Below are 14,496 nucleotides of genomic sequence, written 5' to 3'. Positions count from 1 at the left end.
AGCCTTTTTGCATGCATCTGACATTACTCTTACACAATTAAAGCACTCAAGGAAAATAAATAACTCCACAAAAAGTGGTTGTACTAGGTACTAACAATGACCAGAACTAGACCCTTTTATGGTACTCAGCTTCTAGCAAAACACACAGATAGCACATGCAAAATGACACCAGACTAATGCAAGAAACAAGTGCCTTTCTAGCTTATCTAAGTTGCCTTGGAAAGGAAATACAATCAAAATATGTGACACATGGGATTTTTTTTCTTGATTATTTACTAGGATGTGCAAAGATGACTTAATGTTGTCACTGGGATCTCTGCAGAAGCACAATGTTCCAAGCTGGTCTTTAAGAAGGCTGGTGCCTAAAATTGTAGTGGAGTAAAGGATCTCCTATTTCTGACAAAAATGGTACATCACAAAATATTTAGACAGCAGAAACATTTAAGCACTACAGCACACTGAAGGCATGGATTAGAATAAAACCATGTTTCTTCAAAGCATTTGATGCTATAAAGGGCCAGTCCTTCCGTCTTGGTAAGCTGGAATGAGCTGTGTGTCTTCAGTGATTACCTGGCTAAAGCAAAGAACTCTTCCTGCCCTGAGCTACACCCATTCAATGTATGTATGAACATTGCAATCTCACTGAACAATAGTTGGGGTGAGTTTAAAACAAAAAACAAAGCAAACCGACACAGAAACATCTCAAATATTTGGGAATGCCAGGTGATTTAGAAGGATGAGTGATGCTGTAGAAGCTGAAGCTTAACCAAGCTGGACAGTTTCCAGTACATGGCAAGCCTTAAATTCTTTAAATGTCAGCACTCAAAGCTTATCTGCATTTCAGGTACTTGATTTCCAAAAACACCAAATCCCAGCACGTCCAGTTCTAGAACTCCCATTCTGAAATATTGCTTCTATGTATTCCCTTTACTAATGTTAAGCCTCTGGCCTGCTTTTATCAGATCTCCCGGTCATGTTACACCCAGTTCTAAGACTGGCACATTCACTGACCCTGCACATACCATATTCTTCTGAGTCCTCACTTCATTACTGCAGTTTTGCTGTTTTTCTACTGTTAACTAATTGAAATAGCAAAAAAAAACAAAACAAAACAAAACAACCACAAATTCAGTTAAACATGGTTTATTCAAAACATTCATGTAGAAATGACAAACATCTCACTTTCTGTAATTTTTATTTCCAATAAAGATTAATCGCAAATTGCTGCTGAACAAGAAGTTATCTTAATTATCTGTCTTTAGGAGGATTAGGATTCTTCCGTCTTCTATGATACCTAGAAGAAAGAGAGGCTGCAGTGAATGCAAGCTTTGGGAAGTCTTTGATTTTCCTGACAGTATTCTGCCCAGCAAGTAGTCTGGAGGTTACACAAGTAAGCAAAACACAAGATACACAAGCACAATCCACAACAATTCATTAGATGTCATCTCTGTTGTTCATGAAGTTATATAACACTACTCATTTCTATTACTACATCTGCTACAAGCACGCAATAATCCAATCAGTTCTACAGCTGAATAGGTACTAAGGCTGCTGTTTATTCTTAATCCTTTATGCGAAGTTAATTTTATTATATAGTCAGGTTTTCCTCTGGCTAAAATGATTGCTACAGAACAATCAGGGGTACAGGAGTTATGGCAGACTGTACTTGAAATAGTGTAATATTCTGCAAACTAAAATATATATATATATAATATGTATATATATACACACATATACATATATATATATACATATACATATATATATATTTGCAACAAAAATAATTAGATTCCTACATTCTTAATTACCCACCCTAAAACAAGGAAGATACAGTTTGATGCTCATTAAGTGACAGCTACCCTTTAGCCATAGGAAGTTCTACCATTTCATCTCTTTCACCTGCTCCCAAAACACAGTAATTTAAAAAGTGTGCTGGGGACCAGAAAAAAAATAAAATAAAATCTCCCATTCTCTCTGTATCAGATCTTCAAGACTATAAAATTAGCAGTTATGATTAAGTGTAGTAACACAGATTGGAAAGGAGTTACACAAACTAAAATGCTGTTTGTTTCTAGTGGGGTGTCTGAGCATACTCTTCATAGTCTCTCTAAGCTCAGTTGGGAATGCTTCTACCTCTCCTAGTAGTTTTCTGAATGCAGGGTACACCAAGGCACACCTTTCCTCATTTCAAATGAAAAATCACTGTTCTCAAGTCTGAGGATCACATTTTCAAGCTGTATTAGGTGTAACTTCACTTATGCAACTTTAACAAATAACGTGGACCAGTAGCTGAATAGGTAGTATGAAAATTTTCTACTCCATGATATTTTTCCAAAATCGCAAAGGGTATCAAAGGGGCAGAGTTAAAAAATAAAAATAAATAAAAAAAATACAGGCTTCAATTTACACAACATTGCATTTGAAGTGCTATGCAGTAGCCCATGTGCTAACAGTATCTCATCTCACACAACATATCCTATGTTGAATTTGGTCATAAATTATTCCCGTGTTTCCCTTTACCTCCAAAAAGAAAAAATACTGAAAAGAAAAAAAAAAAAAAATACTTACTGTCCTACAGGATACCACCGATGTTTTGTTGTGTAAAACATTTTGCTGAGCTCTTCAATTGTAGGACCTCTATCATCCTTTAGCTCATTTTCATTCAATCTGGATTTCAAAACTTGATCAAGGGTTTCTTCTTTATGGTTCACTGGATCTGGCCGTGGTATGGGCTATAAAAACAGTAGTGCATATATTTCCTTTTTCTCCTCTTTGATGAAAAACAAAAAGTCAAGCTACATTAGTAACATTACCATTTACTAGCTGAAACCAAGGAATAAATAAGAATTCTGATGAAACTAAAGGCTATTTACAACACCAGTACCATCCCCCAGTGAAAACCACATCACCATGGGGCAGATCTCTGGAAACATTACCCCAGGTGCTGGAGCTGATTACTGTGCCCCTAAAATCAGCGCTGCTGTCATCACTATGGCTGATCTTTACAATTCACTGGCTGAATCATAAGCATCAATTTACTGACACAGAAATACTCATATTATTCCTATTTATAAGTTTATTCATACTGATCATCAGCATTTAGTCACACTGCTAAAAAAAAAAAATAATCTTTAAATGGGTTGTACTTTGGAGAAGAACGTCACTTCCTAAACGTGCATCATCTAACACCAAGATACTTGTTCCCATCCTAAAACTTACCTACTAGCACAGCTACTAATATTTTTCCCTGGTTTATAACCTTTTGCTCCTGAGAGACATGTAAACGATAAATTTTGAAATACCAATATCTAACTTACAGGCAAAGAGTGCTAAACTAAGTTTTCAGTGGAAAAAAATTCACATTGAGTTATTTCAGCAATGCAGCTACCATTTGCAATATTTTACTAGCACATGAGAACTGGAAATTGACACAAGAAGCATTCACTTTCTCCAGTGTAAAGAAAACACCAACAGTACTACTGATGGATTAAAAAAAAACAAACAAACAACAGTAGTTAGATTTTTCTGTGCAGTTTATGAACCCACAGTGCAGAATGGAATTTAAAGCTTGAGTAGAAAATAGCAGCAGCAGAGGCACTTCTTCATATCCTCTTGCCCAGACTGCTGCATCTGTGCATAGCAGGATGTGTGAACCGTTGTCTGAATTTCAAACATCCTCTTTGTGGAGCATGCTCTTATAAGCTCGCTTTTTCTGTAGCACTCAACTGTGAGTATCTCATTTAATTCTTTGTTAGTTACTGTATGCTGTAATACCTGAGCATTTCTTACTCTGTAACTTTCCCTCAATTTAATTAAAAATAAATGCCCTCCTCATAGCAGCAGCTACATTCATCATTCACTTGCTGCACAGATACGCTGATCACATAAGAACTACCTCAGTCTTTCAAATTACAAAAAAAAAAAAAAAAAGATGCCCTAAAACTCAGAACTGCCATGCTTTTACATGACTAATAAATGTAAGTGTGTATACTTGGACATACCTTTGTATACTCATATGGAATCTCAATCGAAGGGTGGTAGCAGACAATTGTCTTCGAATCTGATGTCAAGGCAAGTTCCACTTTGCTATAAAAATAAAAAGTTACCTTCTTAAATATATCCAAGTTTCAGAAATGCTAAGCAACTGAGCACTCGATTCCCAAAGAAAACTATATTTCATCCTGAATTCATGAATTATTTAGCAACCTTCTGTAAAATAATACCTAAAAAGGGGTCACAAATATTTTATCTGAACTTCCTGTGAGTTTTTCTTTCAGCTACCTTGGTGGTATTTTTTTTTTCTTTTGGATAGAAAAGAAGAAAGGGCTAAAATGAAGGACTTCAAATAGCTAGAAACATGGTTTGTAAAAAAGTCTTTAAGATGTTGAATGATTACGTATAAAACTAACAACAGATGGGGATAACAAACGTCAGTAATATCTAGGACAACACACCTTTATAAAAAGTGTGGCACCCAGTAAGAAGGAATACAAAATAAAGTTCTTGGGTTTCAACCTTTATATTTGGTAACAGAGGGTGGTCAGCACAATAAACAAAGTTCTGCTGAGAACTTCCTTGAGGGAGTATGACTTTTCTCACCTTCCTTCCCTACTTACTTCTATGACATAGTAGCTTCCTAAGAACTTCCTAAGAAATGCACGTGTTGCATTTCTCACCGTTTGCATCACTTTTTCCAGTTTCTACTCTACTCATACCACCTTTTGCAGCTCCCCATGCAGCAGCCCAGCAGTTCCTGGAGTTTGTCTTAACAATAAGCATCGGTGAAAATCACTGCTGTCAGTGCTCTTCCACAAACAATACTGTAGCGGTACTGGGGTCATCAACACATTTTGAATTTAAAGTGAGTCCTGCATGATATTTCATTATGCTTATTTTTGAAATATTATCTTTAAATTAAAACTTTAATTTTTAATAATATAACTTTTTAAATTAAAACTTTATATATAAACTTTACAATCATTAAGATCAGAAATAGAATTTTAGTTTAAATTATAATATATACGTCTCCAAAACCAGCATTGTATGACAATGTCATGACAGAGTACGTAGCCCTGGAATAAGCATCAAATGTAAAGGTCACACATCAAAGCACACTAAGGTACCAGTTGTAGTCATCAGGGAGAATCGAGTACGTAGATTTACGACAAGCATGATATACAGCTCCATCTGCAAAAAAATAAAAGTCACAAACACTGATGTAAAAAAAAGCAGAGCTATGCCAAACATAAGAATATTTACATTTTCATTCCACTCTAAGTCAGTTGGGGATTATAATCATATTCACTTTTAGATTAATAAAACCCAAATACGGTCTGAATAGAAGCTCACTTTACTATGATTTCTAGTGCTATCATAGACATTGTATGTAGGTAGCCATATCCTACTTTTACTTTTCCATTGTACTGTTTTCCTGAGAAACATCACAGTATTTAGAAAATACTGACAGATTTCACTGTTCGCATATATTCTTTATATACCCTGACTCTATATATTTAAAGGGTGAAAAACATTACCATATGGCTTACAAGTAAGATCATCTGATCCGATTTTTTGTTTTAATTCATAGCAGCATTCATTGGAAAAACAAATTTGTACTGTGCTAGAAACTGGTATGCATGCTACACAGAACTACGTCTTGGCTGCTGTAACATTAGAGAACTTTATCCCTTCCCTAGACTCCTGTTACTCCAAGGAAAGCAAATCACAAGAACTACAAGTAGTAAAGTAGCATGCTGGACTCTACTAGCAAACGGACTGAGAGAAGTGATTATCTCCCCGTACCCAGCACTTGTTAGACCACATCTTGACACCATGGCCACATTTGGGCCCTCTGATAAAGATAAAATGGAATAAACTCTTCAAAGGCCCACCGAAATAGCGAGGGGCTGCAACACCTGCCCTGTGCGGAGATGCTGCGGGACCATGGCTGTTTCAGCCTACAGTTATGATTTAGTGTAGACTTTTCTCAGCATCGTTTGTAAGCCTGAAAAATTAAGTTTAAATCTTCAAGTACAATGTAATTAACGGTTGCAGCAGTGTTATTTACACGCTAATTAATAAGTTAGATGAGCGTCATGTGGGCACTGGAAAAAGCAAACCGAGACATCCTTCAATAACTAAAGGGAGAAAACAGAGTATCAGATTTGATTCAATATTTCACTTCCACGTTCCTGTCGCCGCAAGCAGCGCAGCGCAGGGGCTCTGGGGCTCCCCCAGAACAACCCCACGGCAGCCCCAGCCCCGGCCCCGGCCCCACTCACCCTGCGGCGGGGCCTGCGGGCAGGGCGCTCCCCAGCGCCTCAGGAGGACGCGGCACCAGGCTCTGAGCGGCGCTGCCATGCTGGCTGCAGCCAGGAAACCGGCGCTGGGCGAGACGGGCCTGGGCGAGGTTGTTTATTGATTATTTATTAATTTACGGGCCAGGACCCCCGAAGGGCACCCCCCGTCCCCGGCCTCCTCCGCCCGCCCGCCCGCCGCACTGGCTGCGGACCTCCCCCCGCGCCGCTCCGCTTCCGGCGCCCGCCCCGCGGCCTGCTGGGAAATGTAGTACGCGGGGAGTGGGGGGGGGATTGGGAATTTTCTCTTCTCTGGTCCGTGGCGTTGCAATTTCTCGCACTCATCACTGGAAACCTCCCGGGTTCGGCACCATCTGACTCTGTTCTGCAGTTGCAGAGCAGTCAGCCCTGCTGATGCTCCCAGGAGCCTAGCGGACTCGCTGCCAGAAATCTCTGGTCAAGGGCTGCTCATTGCCACAGATCGTTCCCATGAGCAGCAGCCAATGTTTCTCTTTGGAGATTTTTCCTGGCAGTGGGAGGTGGAAGGCTTGGAGTGCTGGAGTCAGTAAGCCAAAGAGAGAGGGGCAGAGAGGTGCCACAATGCTTTATCTTGGAAAGATGCAACCAGGATCAGACACTGCATCTCCACTGAGACACTCCTCCACGCTTTCTCCATTGCTCCCATCAAGTTTCTGTGTACGGCTGCAGTGATCTGAGCTGCGCTCGGGCACCAAACAGAAGCCACACAGCTCTGTGTATCTTCTGCCACGTACCAGCTCGGTATTCCCACAAGGAAATTGTTGTGCTAGGATGAGGTCAGCTCTTGGATGAAGAACAGCCTTTTGAAGCTGAATGCAAGCAAGAGAGCGGTTCTGCTGATGAACAAAGAGAACATGTTGGCGATTTTAAGCTCAAGGACAGTGCTGACAAAAATAAATGATTATAAAGTGTCTGAAAGAAATGCAGTCTGGAAATTACTATAAGGAAGTGAAGTCGTGCTTAAGGAGTGAAATTCTAGAATACCTTGTCCATAGGTGTGGTGGAGATAAAATGATTTACTTCTCACTGCATCTTGCTGAGTTTATGAGCATGTAAACTTCATTGTTGTCACAACGTGGGTACTGCTTGTCAGGTTTCTTACCAGGATCTTGCATGTGGTACAAACTGGTCAATGTGACTAACAAGTTTCCTAACCTGGGAAATTTCGTAGGCCAACTGTATTCAGCTATTAACCACCAAGGAGCTAATTCTTCAACAGGATTATAAAGAACAGCGAAAGATCTTGATCTTGTAGTTCCTTATATACGTACATATATCCAAGTTTTTAGTTACTTTATTTTTTTCCACACAGCCAATGCTATGTGGCTCTTAGGAGGGAATGTCTGGCTCCACACAGGAGGGAAGCCACCAGGAGGGTTACTGGTATCTGTTACTGGCACTATCACATCCTTAGTCTTGTCTTTCATGTTGTGACAACGGCATATCACTTACAGGGTGTTTTAGAAATCCATAGTAATGTTTTGTGTCTCGTATAAACTTATTGGGAATACTTGACAGCCCTCTCAAATTTTGATTCACAAAACAGCCTCCACTAGGCTTTCAGATTCCCTGATTTTATACCCTCGTTAGTTTTACATTAGAGGTAACCTGTGGGTATTTCTTATTCTGGAAGTGCGTTCTTTTCGAAGATTACTGTGGTGGCAAACCTTGTAACCTAAATCCCAGTTCTAGAAGGTTGCAATGGAAGACACCGAAGAACTTTATTTTTAAAAACTATACCACATTCCCTGTTAGGTTTCCAGACTATTTTTAGATGGTTTCTAAAAAAGGTTTTGGGAGACAGTATACGAGGTCTACCCCCTCCCTGACACATAATGTTCTGAGAGTCTATTCTTAGAAGCATGTTCTGACAGATTACAACTTTCTGGTAGCAAGACAGGAATTGCTTAAGGACACTCAGAAGCGTGACTACACACTTCTCAAGTATGTCTGGAGATGGGGTTATTAATAACTGCCAACTGCATTGCTTGCCTCAGCATATTGTGGGCAGCAAAGAGGAAAGTTGCTCGGTCTGTATTGGCTGAGCAGAAAGGAGATTTCTCTGCCCGTTAACTGCGAGGATACTGTGAAGGCACCAGTCATAATTCCATGAGTTGCTGACCTCTTCCTGGGACTTCATGTCTCTGAAAACCTAGAAAGCATAGTTTCTAGATTGCTCTCTTCCTGAAGAAAAAGTCTTACATTTTTTTTTGATCTTACTGGAGCTGTCAGTCATAAATTTCTCCAGGAAATAGTTTAACTGCTTGAACACTTGATTCACAGTCAGGCAACAAACTATGTAGTAATGAAGGCAGGGCTGTGTTGGTTGGCTCTGCTTTAGAGGAACAAATACATAAATCAGAGCTTGTATCTAGAATTGATGTGGTCATTTTTTTTTAAATTATTTTATTTATTTATTTATTTTTGTGTTGTTCCCTCCCTCTCCACCTTGCCCTGTGGGGAATAGAAAATCCCGACTTGGTGGTTCTAGTTCTCTTGCTGCAGTGGTATATTTAGGAAATTGTTTCTTGGTACATTTGTTTGGGCTGCTCATTGGCAAAATGAACACAGAAAGTATTTCTTTTTGTGTAGAAACCAATGTTTCAAAATCCTCAAGGAATAAGCAATTGGTTTATTTTGTTTCCATTCAGTCTGGAGTAGAAAGGTACTATATAATAATATCTAGAAGTGAAACTGAATTTGTGAATGCATGGACTTGTTTTACTGCAAGTAAGGTTTCCTAAAAACGGAGATGGACAAGCCTTTGCTCCTGAAATAATGTGTCTTAATGTTTGTGTAGTTATTTTACAAATTTAGGGCACAAATCTCTAATAATGCACTGCAGGAAGTAATTAGGGTGTTAATTATTAAATCTTGTCATGTTACACCGCAGTCAGAGAGGTGTCTATATTTTAAGTCAATCTGTAAACACCCAGAAACAACTCCAATGCTTATGTCAATAGGCTATCTTCATTCTTTCGTAAATCTCATCTCATCCTGTCACCTGTCCATCTGGGTACTGTTAAGGAGTCAAGCTGCAACTAAAGTGCTTGTAGTATATCAGTGCTTGTAGTATATTAGTAATTTGTGCTTATGTTGATTACTGTAGTTCAAGTAAGCAATATTATGCTTGTATTCTAGCAGCCACTTTACAAAAATAAAATAAAATAAAATAGGTGTTTCCTACAGTTTAGGCTTAGACTCTCGGCATCCCGTTGTGATGTCCTGTGTACGTAAAACATACAACTGACTTCTTCTCCCAGGACAGCTTCAGCTGCCAGTTAAGATCATTCTGAAGTTGTTCAGTGACTACTGTGATTTTTGCCATGTGCAAAACTGCACTTCTGTGCATCAGTTTCCCCATTTATGTGTAAGGATAACAACAGTTCTTTTAAAACACTGACATTTACTAAGAAATATTTTTTAATGTAAACTCTAGATATTACTTTGAGGATTCATTCAGTATGTGTACATATATACTACATATATACTTTCTTTTTTTTTTTTTTTTAATCATCCCGATGAACATCCTGTTGAACAATGTTGATCCTTTCTACAATATTTAACAAAAAATGTCAAAATGGTTTTATGTAAAATAAAGACTCAAGGTTTTGTAAGATTTGTAATTGCAGTAGGACTTCTGTGAGATTGCAAAGGGGGTAGGAGGAGGAGTAAGATTAGTCATCCACAGGCTCAGCTGGTATGGATGCACCCACTCAATGAGTAACTAGAAGACAGGAAAAGCTGCACAGGAAGACGGTCAGCAGCTGTGTTGAATTGTCCTGGGAGTATTAATTGTATAATTGCAATCATTTGTTTACATTTTCTGTCTACAGTGACATTATAGAGCACGTCGTTGGTAAATAAGGTGGTTGCTTAAGTTTGTTCTCAGAACTGCCATAATCCTGGGGATGGTGTGACGTGACTGTCACGGATTTGTGCAAGGAGGAGCACGCTCCTTGTCCTGGCTCCCACATAGGTGCAGCGGGACAAGACGGGCTGAGTCACCAGGACACGTTGCTGCTGCTGGAAGGGCTGATCCTATTCCTGCTGCATCTTACTGTGGGTCCTACTGTTCCTCTTGCGCCAGCTTTAATGCCTCAGTGAGCTAGTCAGAAAGGTAAATGAGTCAAAAATACATAATTAAATAAATAAATAATCCCTCACTCCTCCCATTCTTTTAGCAGATAAGCACCTATGGAAGGAGGGGGTTCAGGAACGCAGGGCAGAGTGACCTTGTCAAAAATGGTAAGAGACATCAGAGTTGATTGGTTTAATAACTCACAGATACTAAAAGGGGAAACTTCACTCCCATTCCTGGAATTTACCTTCTGGTGTCTCTGGTACTTGCTAGGCCACAACGTAAGGCAAATCAATTCACCCTTCCAGCAGAAGACTGGACTAAATGGCTGTGTTTCTGCCAGGTTAGTGAGGTGAGTCAGGTCAGTAGAATCTGACAAGATCCAGGAGTGAACTGTGGGGAAATGCTGTGGATGAGGAAGGAGCGTAGGAGTGGGATGGGAAGAGGAAATAAGGTCTCCTCCTTTTGACAGGTTGACTCAGCTGCCTGATGTAACGTGACCCCAAATAGAGAGTTTCACCTAATCCGGTGAGATACAGTTTGTTCCCTTCTCATACCCCCAGGTGTTCCTGTCCCCTTTCTTGTGCCAGAACTACACAGCTGTACGGCTGCAAGCAGTTCAGCTCAGTCCACAGATCCCCCAGGAACTATTTGGTCTTCTGTGAGACGGGTGAGCTAAGGGAGCAGCAGTGTGTGGCAGAGGATGAGGGCAGGATCTCTCTTCAGTAGGGGTGCAAGTACAAGGTGGTGTAACCCTGATGTTAAACTACACCCTAAATAACCACTGCTGAGGGAGGCCTTGTCGGAGCTGGTCTGAATTGGGACCACAGGTGACAACAATTTTTACAAGCACTCTATCTGAATTTCCTTTGCAATGTCTGTGCTTGTAACCCCTTATAAAAGGCAACCAACAGCAGCAGTAGCTAGGCAAGATTGCTTTTCAGCATTGAACCTGCATTTTCAGGCAACCTGCATTCAGAAGCAAGGCATCAAGCAGGGAGCAGCACTGCTCCCTCCAGGGAGCTGAGAGCACCCCAGTGGGAGCTGAGCGGTGACCCCACCTGTGGCACCAGAGGCAGGAGAGGAGAGCAGAGCAGAGCAGGGTGGTCACCACAACTCGTCCTGTCACCACAACTTGTCCTGTTATTTATCCAGGGACCAACAGGCCTGCCAGGGTAACAGGTGGGTCCAGGAAACCCAGGAAGAGGGCCAGGGTAGGCACCCTGAGGTGTAACTCAGGAAGGGACTGAACACCCTGATCCTTCAGATGGTGAGGGTGGAGGCCCCACTTGAGGCCAATCACAGCAATTAAGGTCCATTTGTGCACCCTGACACACAGCTGTGGAGTCAAAATACCACGTAACAAGGTCTTTACTCATCTGAGGGCAGTACAGCTACCACGTTCCTTGAGTTGGACTCAGTGATCCTTGTGGGATCCTTCCAGCTCAGGATATTTTGTGATTCTATGGTTCTGCCTGAGCTGTGGGGTTTGTTTCAAGGATACTGGGGAAGCAAACAGCAACTGACAGCTCTACGAGACAATCAGACAGAACTCCAGGCAATAGTCTAATGAAAAATCTCAATTTAATTTAAACAAAAGTATCAATCTCAATGACTGTCAAACACATAGCATCTTTATCTTTCAACCCACAAAAAGAAAAATATCAGGTTGAGTCAGGGGAGGCGGCTGGCTGAATGAAGATGTGTGACTTCATTAATTACAACATTCAGGATGGAAGTAAAGCTTTATCTTTCCCCCAATAAACTTTTATTTTACTGAAAAAAAATAAAAAAAAAAATGATTGCTGAAACACTTTACAAATTTCGACAAATTACCTGGGTAGTGTTGTGAAAATCTAGTTTTTCACACCTACTTTCTCTTCTCTACTTTTCTCCTGTCTGCTCCCCCTCCCATGCCATTCAAGAAGCTTGTACATTTATTTAGGTGGTATTAATGGTATTGCTATATGTGACTGAAAAATTGTGTGGATAAGGAACTCCTGTGCCATACTGCTCAAAATATATAATGTAGAAGGGACGAATAAAAGCATTTTAGGGTCAACCTTGAATTCTGGAGTAGGAGTGTTGAAGAACTATTCCACCAGTGGAAGCAGAAAGCAGAGCCACGCTGGGCTGGATCACCAGTGGCTCTTCTCCAAGGGAGCCTTCCAAGAGACATGCCAAATGGAGGGGGAGCACACGGTGCTATGTGGGCTGCAGTCCAGAGCCCAGTTACAGTGGCAACAATGGCGGAGTGGGAAAAGTATTTTCCTTCTGGGGTGGACACTGGAAGATTATTGGGGTGGAAAAGCACCAAGAAGGTACAAGAACCTCCCCACAGGCTGTGACTAGCTGAGGAGACATACTTACATGTCTTGTTCCAGCTCTGATTCAGAGGATTAAGTTGCATTCTTTGTAATTTTAGAATGCAATAAAAGGACAGTTTTAACTATAGCCTCTCCTGGAAGATATCCCTTGTTCAGAGGGAGTGCAAAGAAGCAAAATCTCAAGCCAGGATTCTGGAGTAGCCAGTTTTGATGGCTTTTCCTGCACCCATATGGATGCTCAGGGACCTCCGTAGCAGTCTTTTTAGGAGCGGAATAACTTAGGGGTATGACCTAAATCTTTGTAAATATGACAATAAAGAAATAATGTTTTTGTTCCCTGTTACTTCTGGAGCAAGCGGACTACAAAAACATCTTCCTAAAAGCCAGAAAGAGAGGCATCATGAAAACTGCAGCTTCCCCAGGATGTGGCAGGCCACTTGCTGAGCAATGAAAACTATTCAAATGTAATAGCTTGCCAGACCAACTTGCTGCAGCCACAGGCTCAAGTGAGATTCCTGGTCTGCAACACTTGTAAGAGAACACCACATACAACATTCATCAGCATTTAAGTCAACTGTGCTCTACTCTTGCTGCATCTAGCAGGCATGGGGCAAGGTTTACAGAGCAGAAGTCCCAGTACTTTCAAGGAGCTGTGTGGCTTTTTACTTACACTGATCCTAAAAGCACCTTTTGGCCTGCGTTTTTCTGCCATTTATGCCAGTCTTTTCATGATCAGTATTGCAGGAGAAGGCTAGAAGGTGGAAGAGAGGCGGGGGGTGGAGAAAGAGAGAAGACAGAAACAAGGAAAAACGTGTAATTCTGCAAGCAGTGTAGAAAGAGAAATCAGTTCTAATTACTTCAAAGTTATTTCCCACTGAAGGTTCTTTGACATGTAATAAGCACTGGAGTCATTGAGTGTTTCTCCAACTGGGACTACCAAAAGCTTTTCTATCTTTTGCCCACCCATTTTTGAAAAATTCACAAGGAATTGCTGCCTTTAATTTCTCCAGCTATATCCTGATATCTGTTTGATGCTGACAAGTGCATACTTGGGTTTCTGGGTTACTGGCATAGGAAAGAATGGTGAAATGGGACCATTTGGTCCCTTAGCTGTCCGCTGTATTATGTGAAATTTACAGAACATGGAGAGAACAATTTTTAAAATAACCTAAACGTATGCATTCCTTCTGTATATGTCAGCATACCTGCTAATTCAAAATGAAGACTCCTCGTTATTACTGGGTGTCATAGCAACATGATTACAAATATGTGCAGTTATTCATGAAGCTGCAAGATTATATGAATGTTAATGTCCTCTTTTAAATAGCCTTCTGTCCTCAGTTTTCTCTCCTGACTCCCTAAGCAAAGTTTGCTGTAATCCCTTTCCTCAAAAGCAATTAGATTCTCTACACCATTCTCATACTGCTCAGTGGTAAGCAGTTATTTATACAGATCAGCACTATATTGTGGTCATCACTAGATTGTGTTAATTCATTTGCACCAATGCCACTGCTTTCCCAAGGGGCAGACGTTTTGAGAAGACATTACTGTGTTTATAGCTTTTATAATTTACTGCTAAGTAACCCTTCATTTGTGAAGATATGAGTTCTACAGGTGGCTCTTAAATGTAGTCTCAAAATTCTTCAAAATAAACAAGGTTTGCTCAAGAGCTATTATTGTACCACATAGGATCTAAACCACCCACGTGAGCCCAGGTCTGAGGTTTACTTTTGCCCATTCAAAGAACATCTCG

At 40.6% G+C, this 14,496-nt stretch overlaps 1 protein-coding gene and 1 long non-coding RNA gene across 2 annotated transcripts; both read right to left on the bottom strand.

Moving 5' to 3' along the window:
- Positions 1–1,127: 1,127 nt before the first annotated feature.
- On the bottom strand, positions 1,128–6,516 carry MRPL42 (mitochondrial ribosomal protein L42). The gene is made up of 5 exons (XM_068668323.1): positions 6,282–6,516; positions 5,124–5,187; positions 4,002–4,086; positions 2,569–2,732; positions 1,128–1,294 (listed from the first exon to the last, which is right to left on the bottom strand). Exons 1-5 carry the CDS (start codon positions 6,358–6,360, stop codon positions 1,249–1,251), a joined length of 438 nt encoding a protein of 145 aa, XP_068524424.1. The 5' UTR covers positions 6,361–6,516; the 3' UTR covers positions 1,128–1,248.
- Positions 6,517–9,666: 3,150 nt separating this feature from the next.
- On the bottom strand, positions 9,667–11,240 carry LOC137848853 (uncharacterized). The gene is made up of 2 exons (XR_011091547.1): positions 10,664–11,240; positions 9,667–10,443 (listed from the first exon to the last, which is right to left on the bottom strand). It is a non-coding gene; the product is annotated as an uncharacterized lncRNA (long non-coding RNA).
- Positions 11,241–14,496: the final 3,256 nt, after the last annotated feature.

Source organism: Anas acuta, chromosome 1, assembly GCF_963932015.1.
Source record: "Anas acuta chromosome 1, bAnaAcu1.1, whole genome shotgun sequence".
In the NCBI taxonomy this organism is placed as follows: Eukaryota; Metazoa; Chordata; class Aves; order Anseriformes; family Anatidae; genus Anas; species Anas acuta.
The sequence above is the reverse complement of the archived record's forward strand: the minus strand, read 5'-3'. Positions and strand labels throughout refer to the sequence as shown.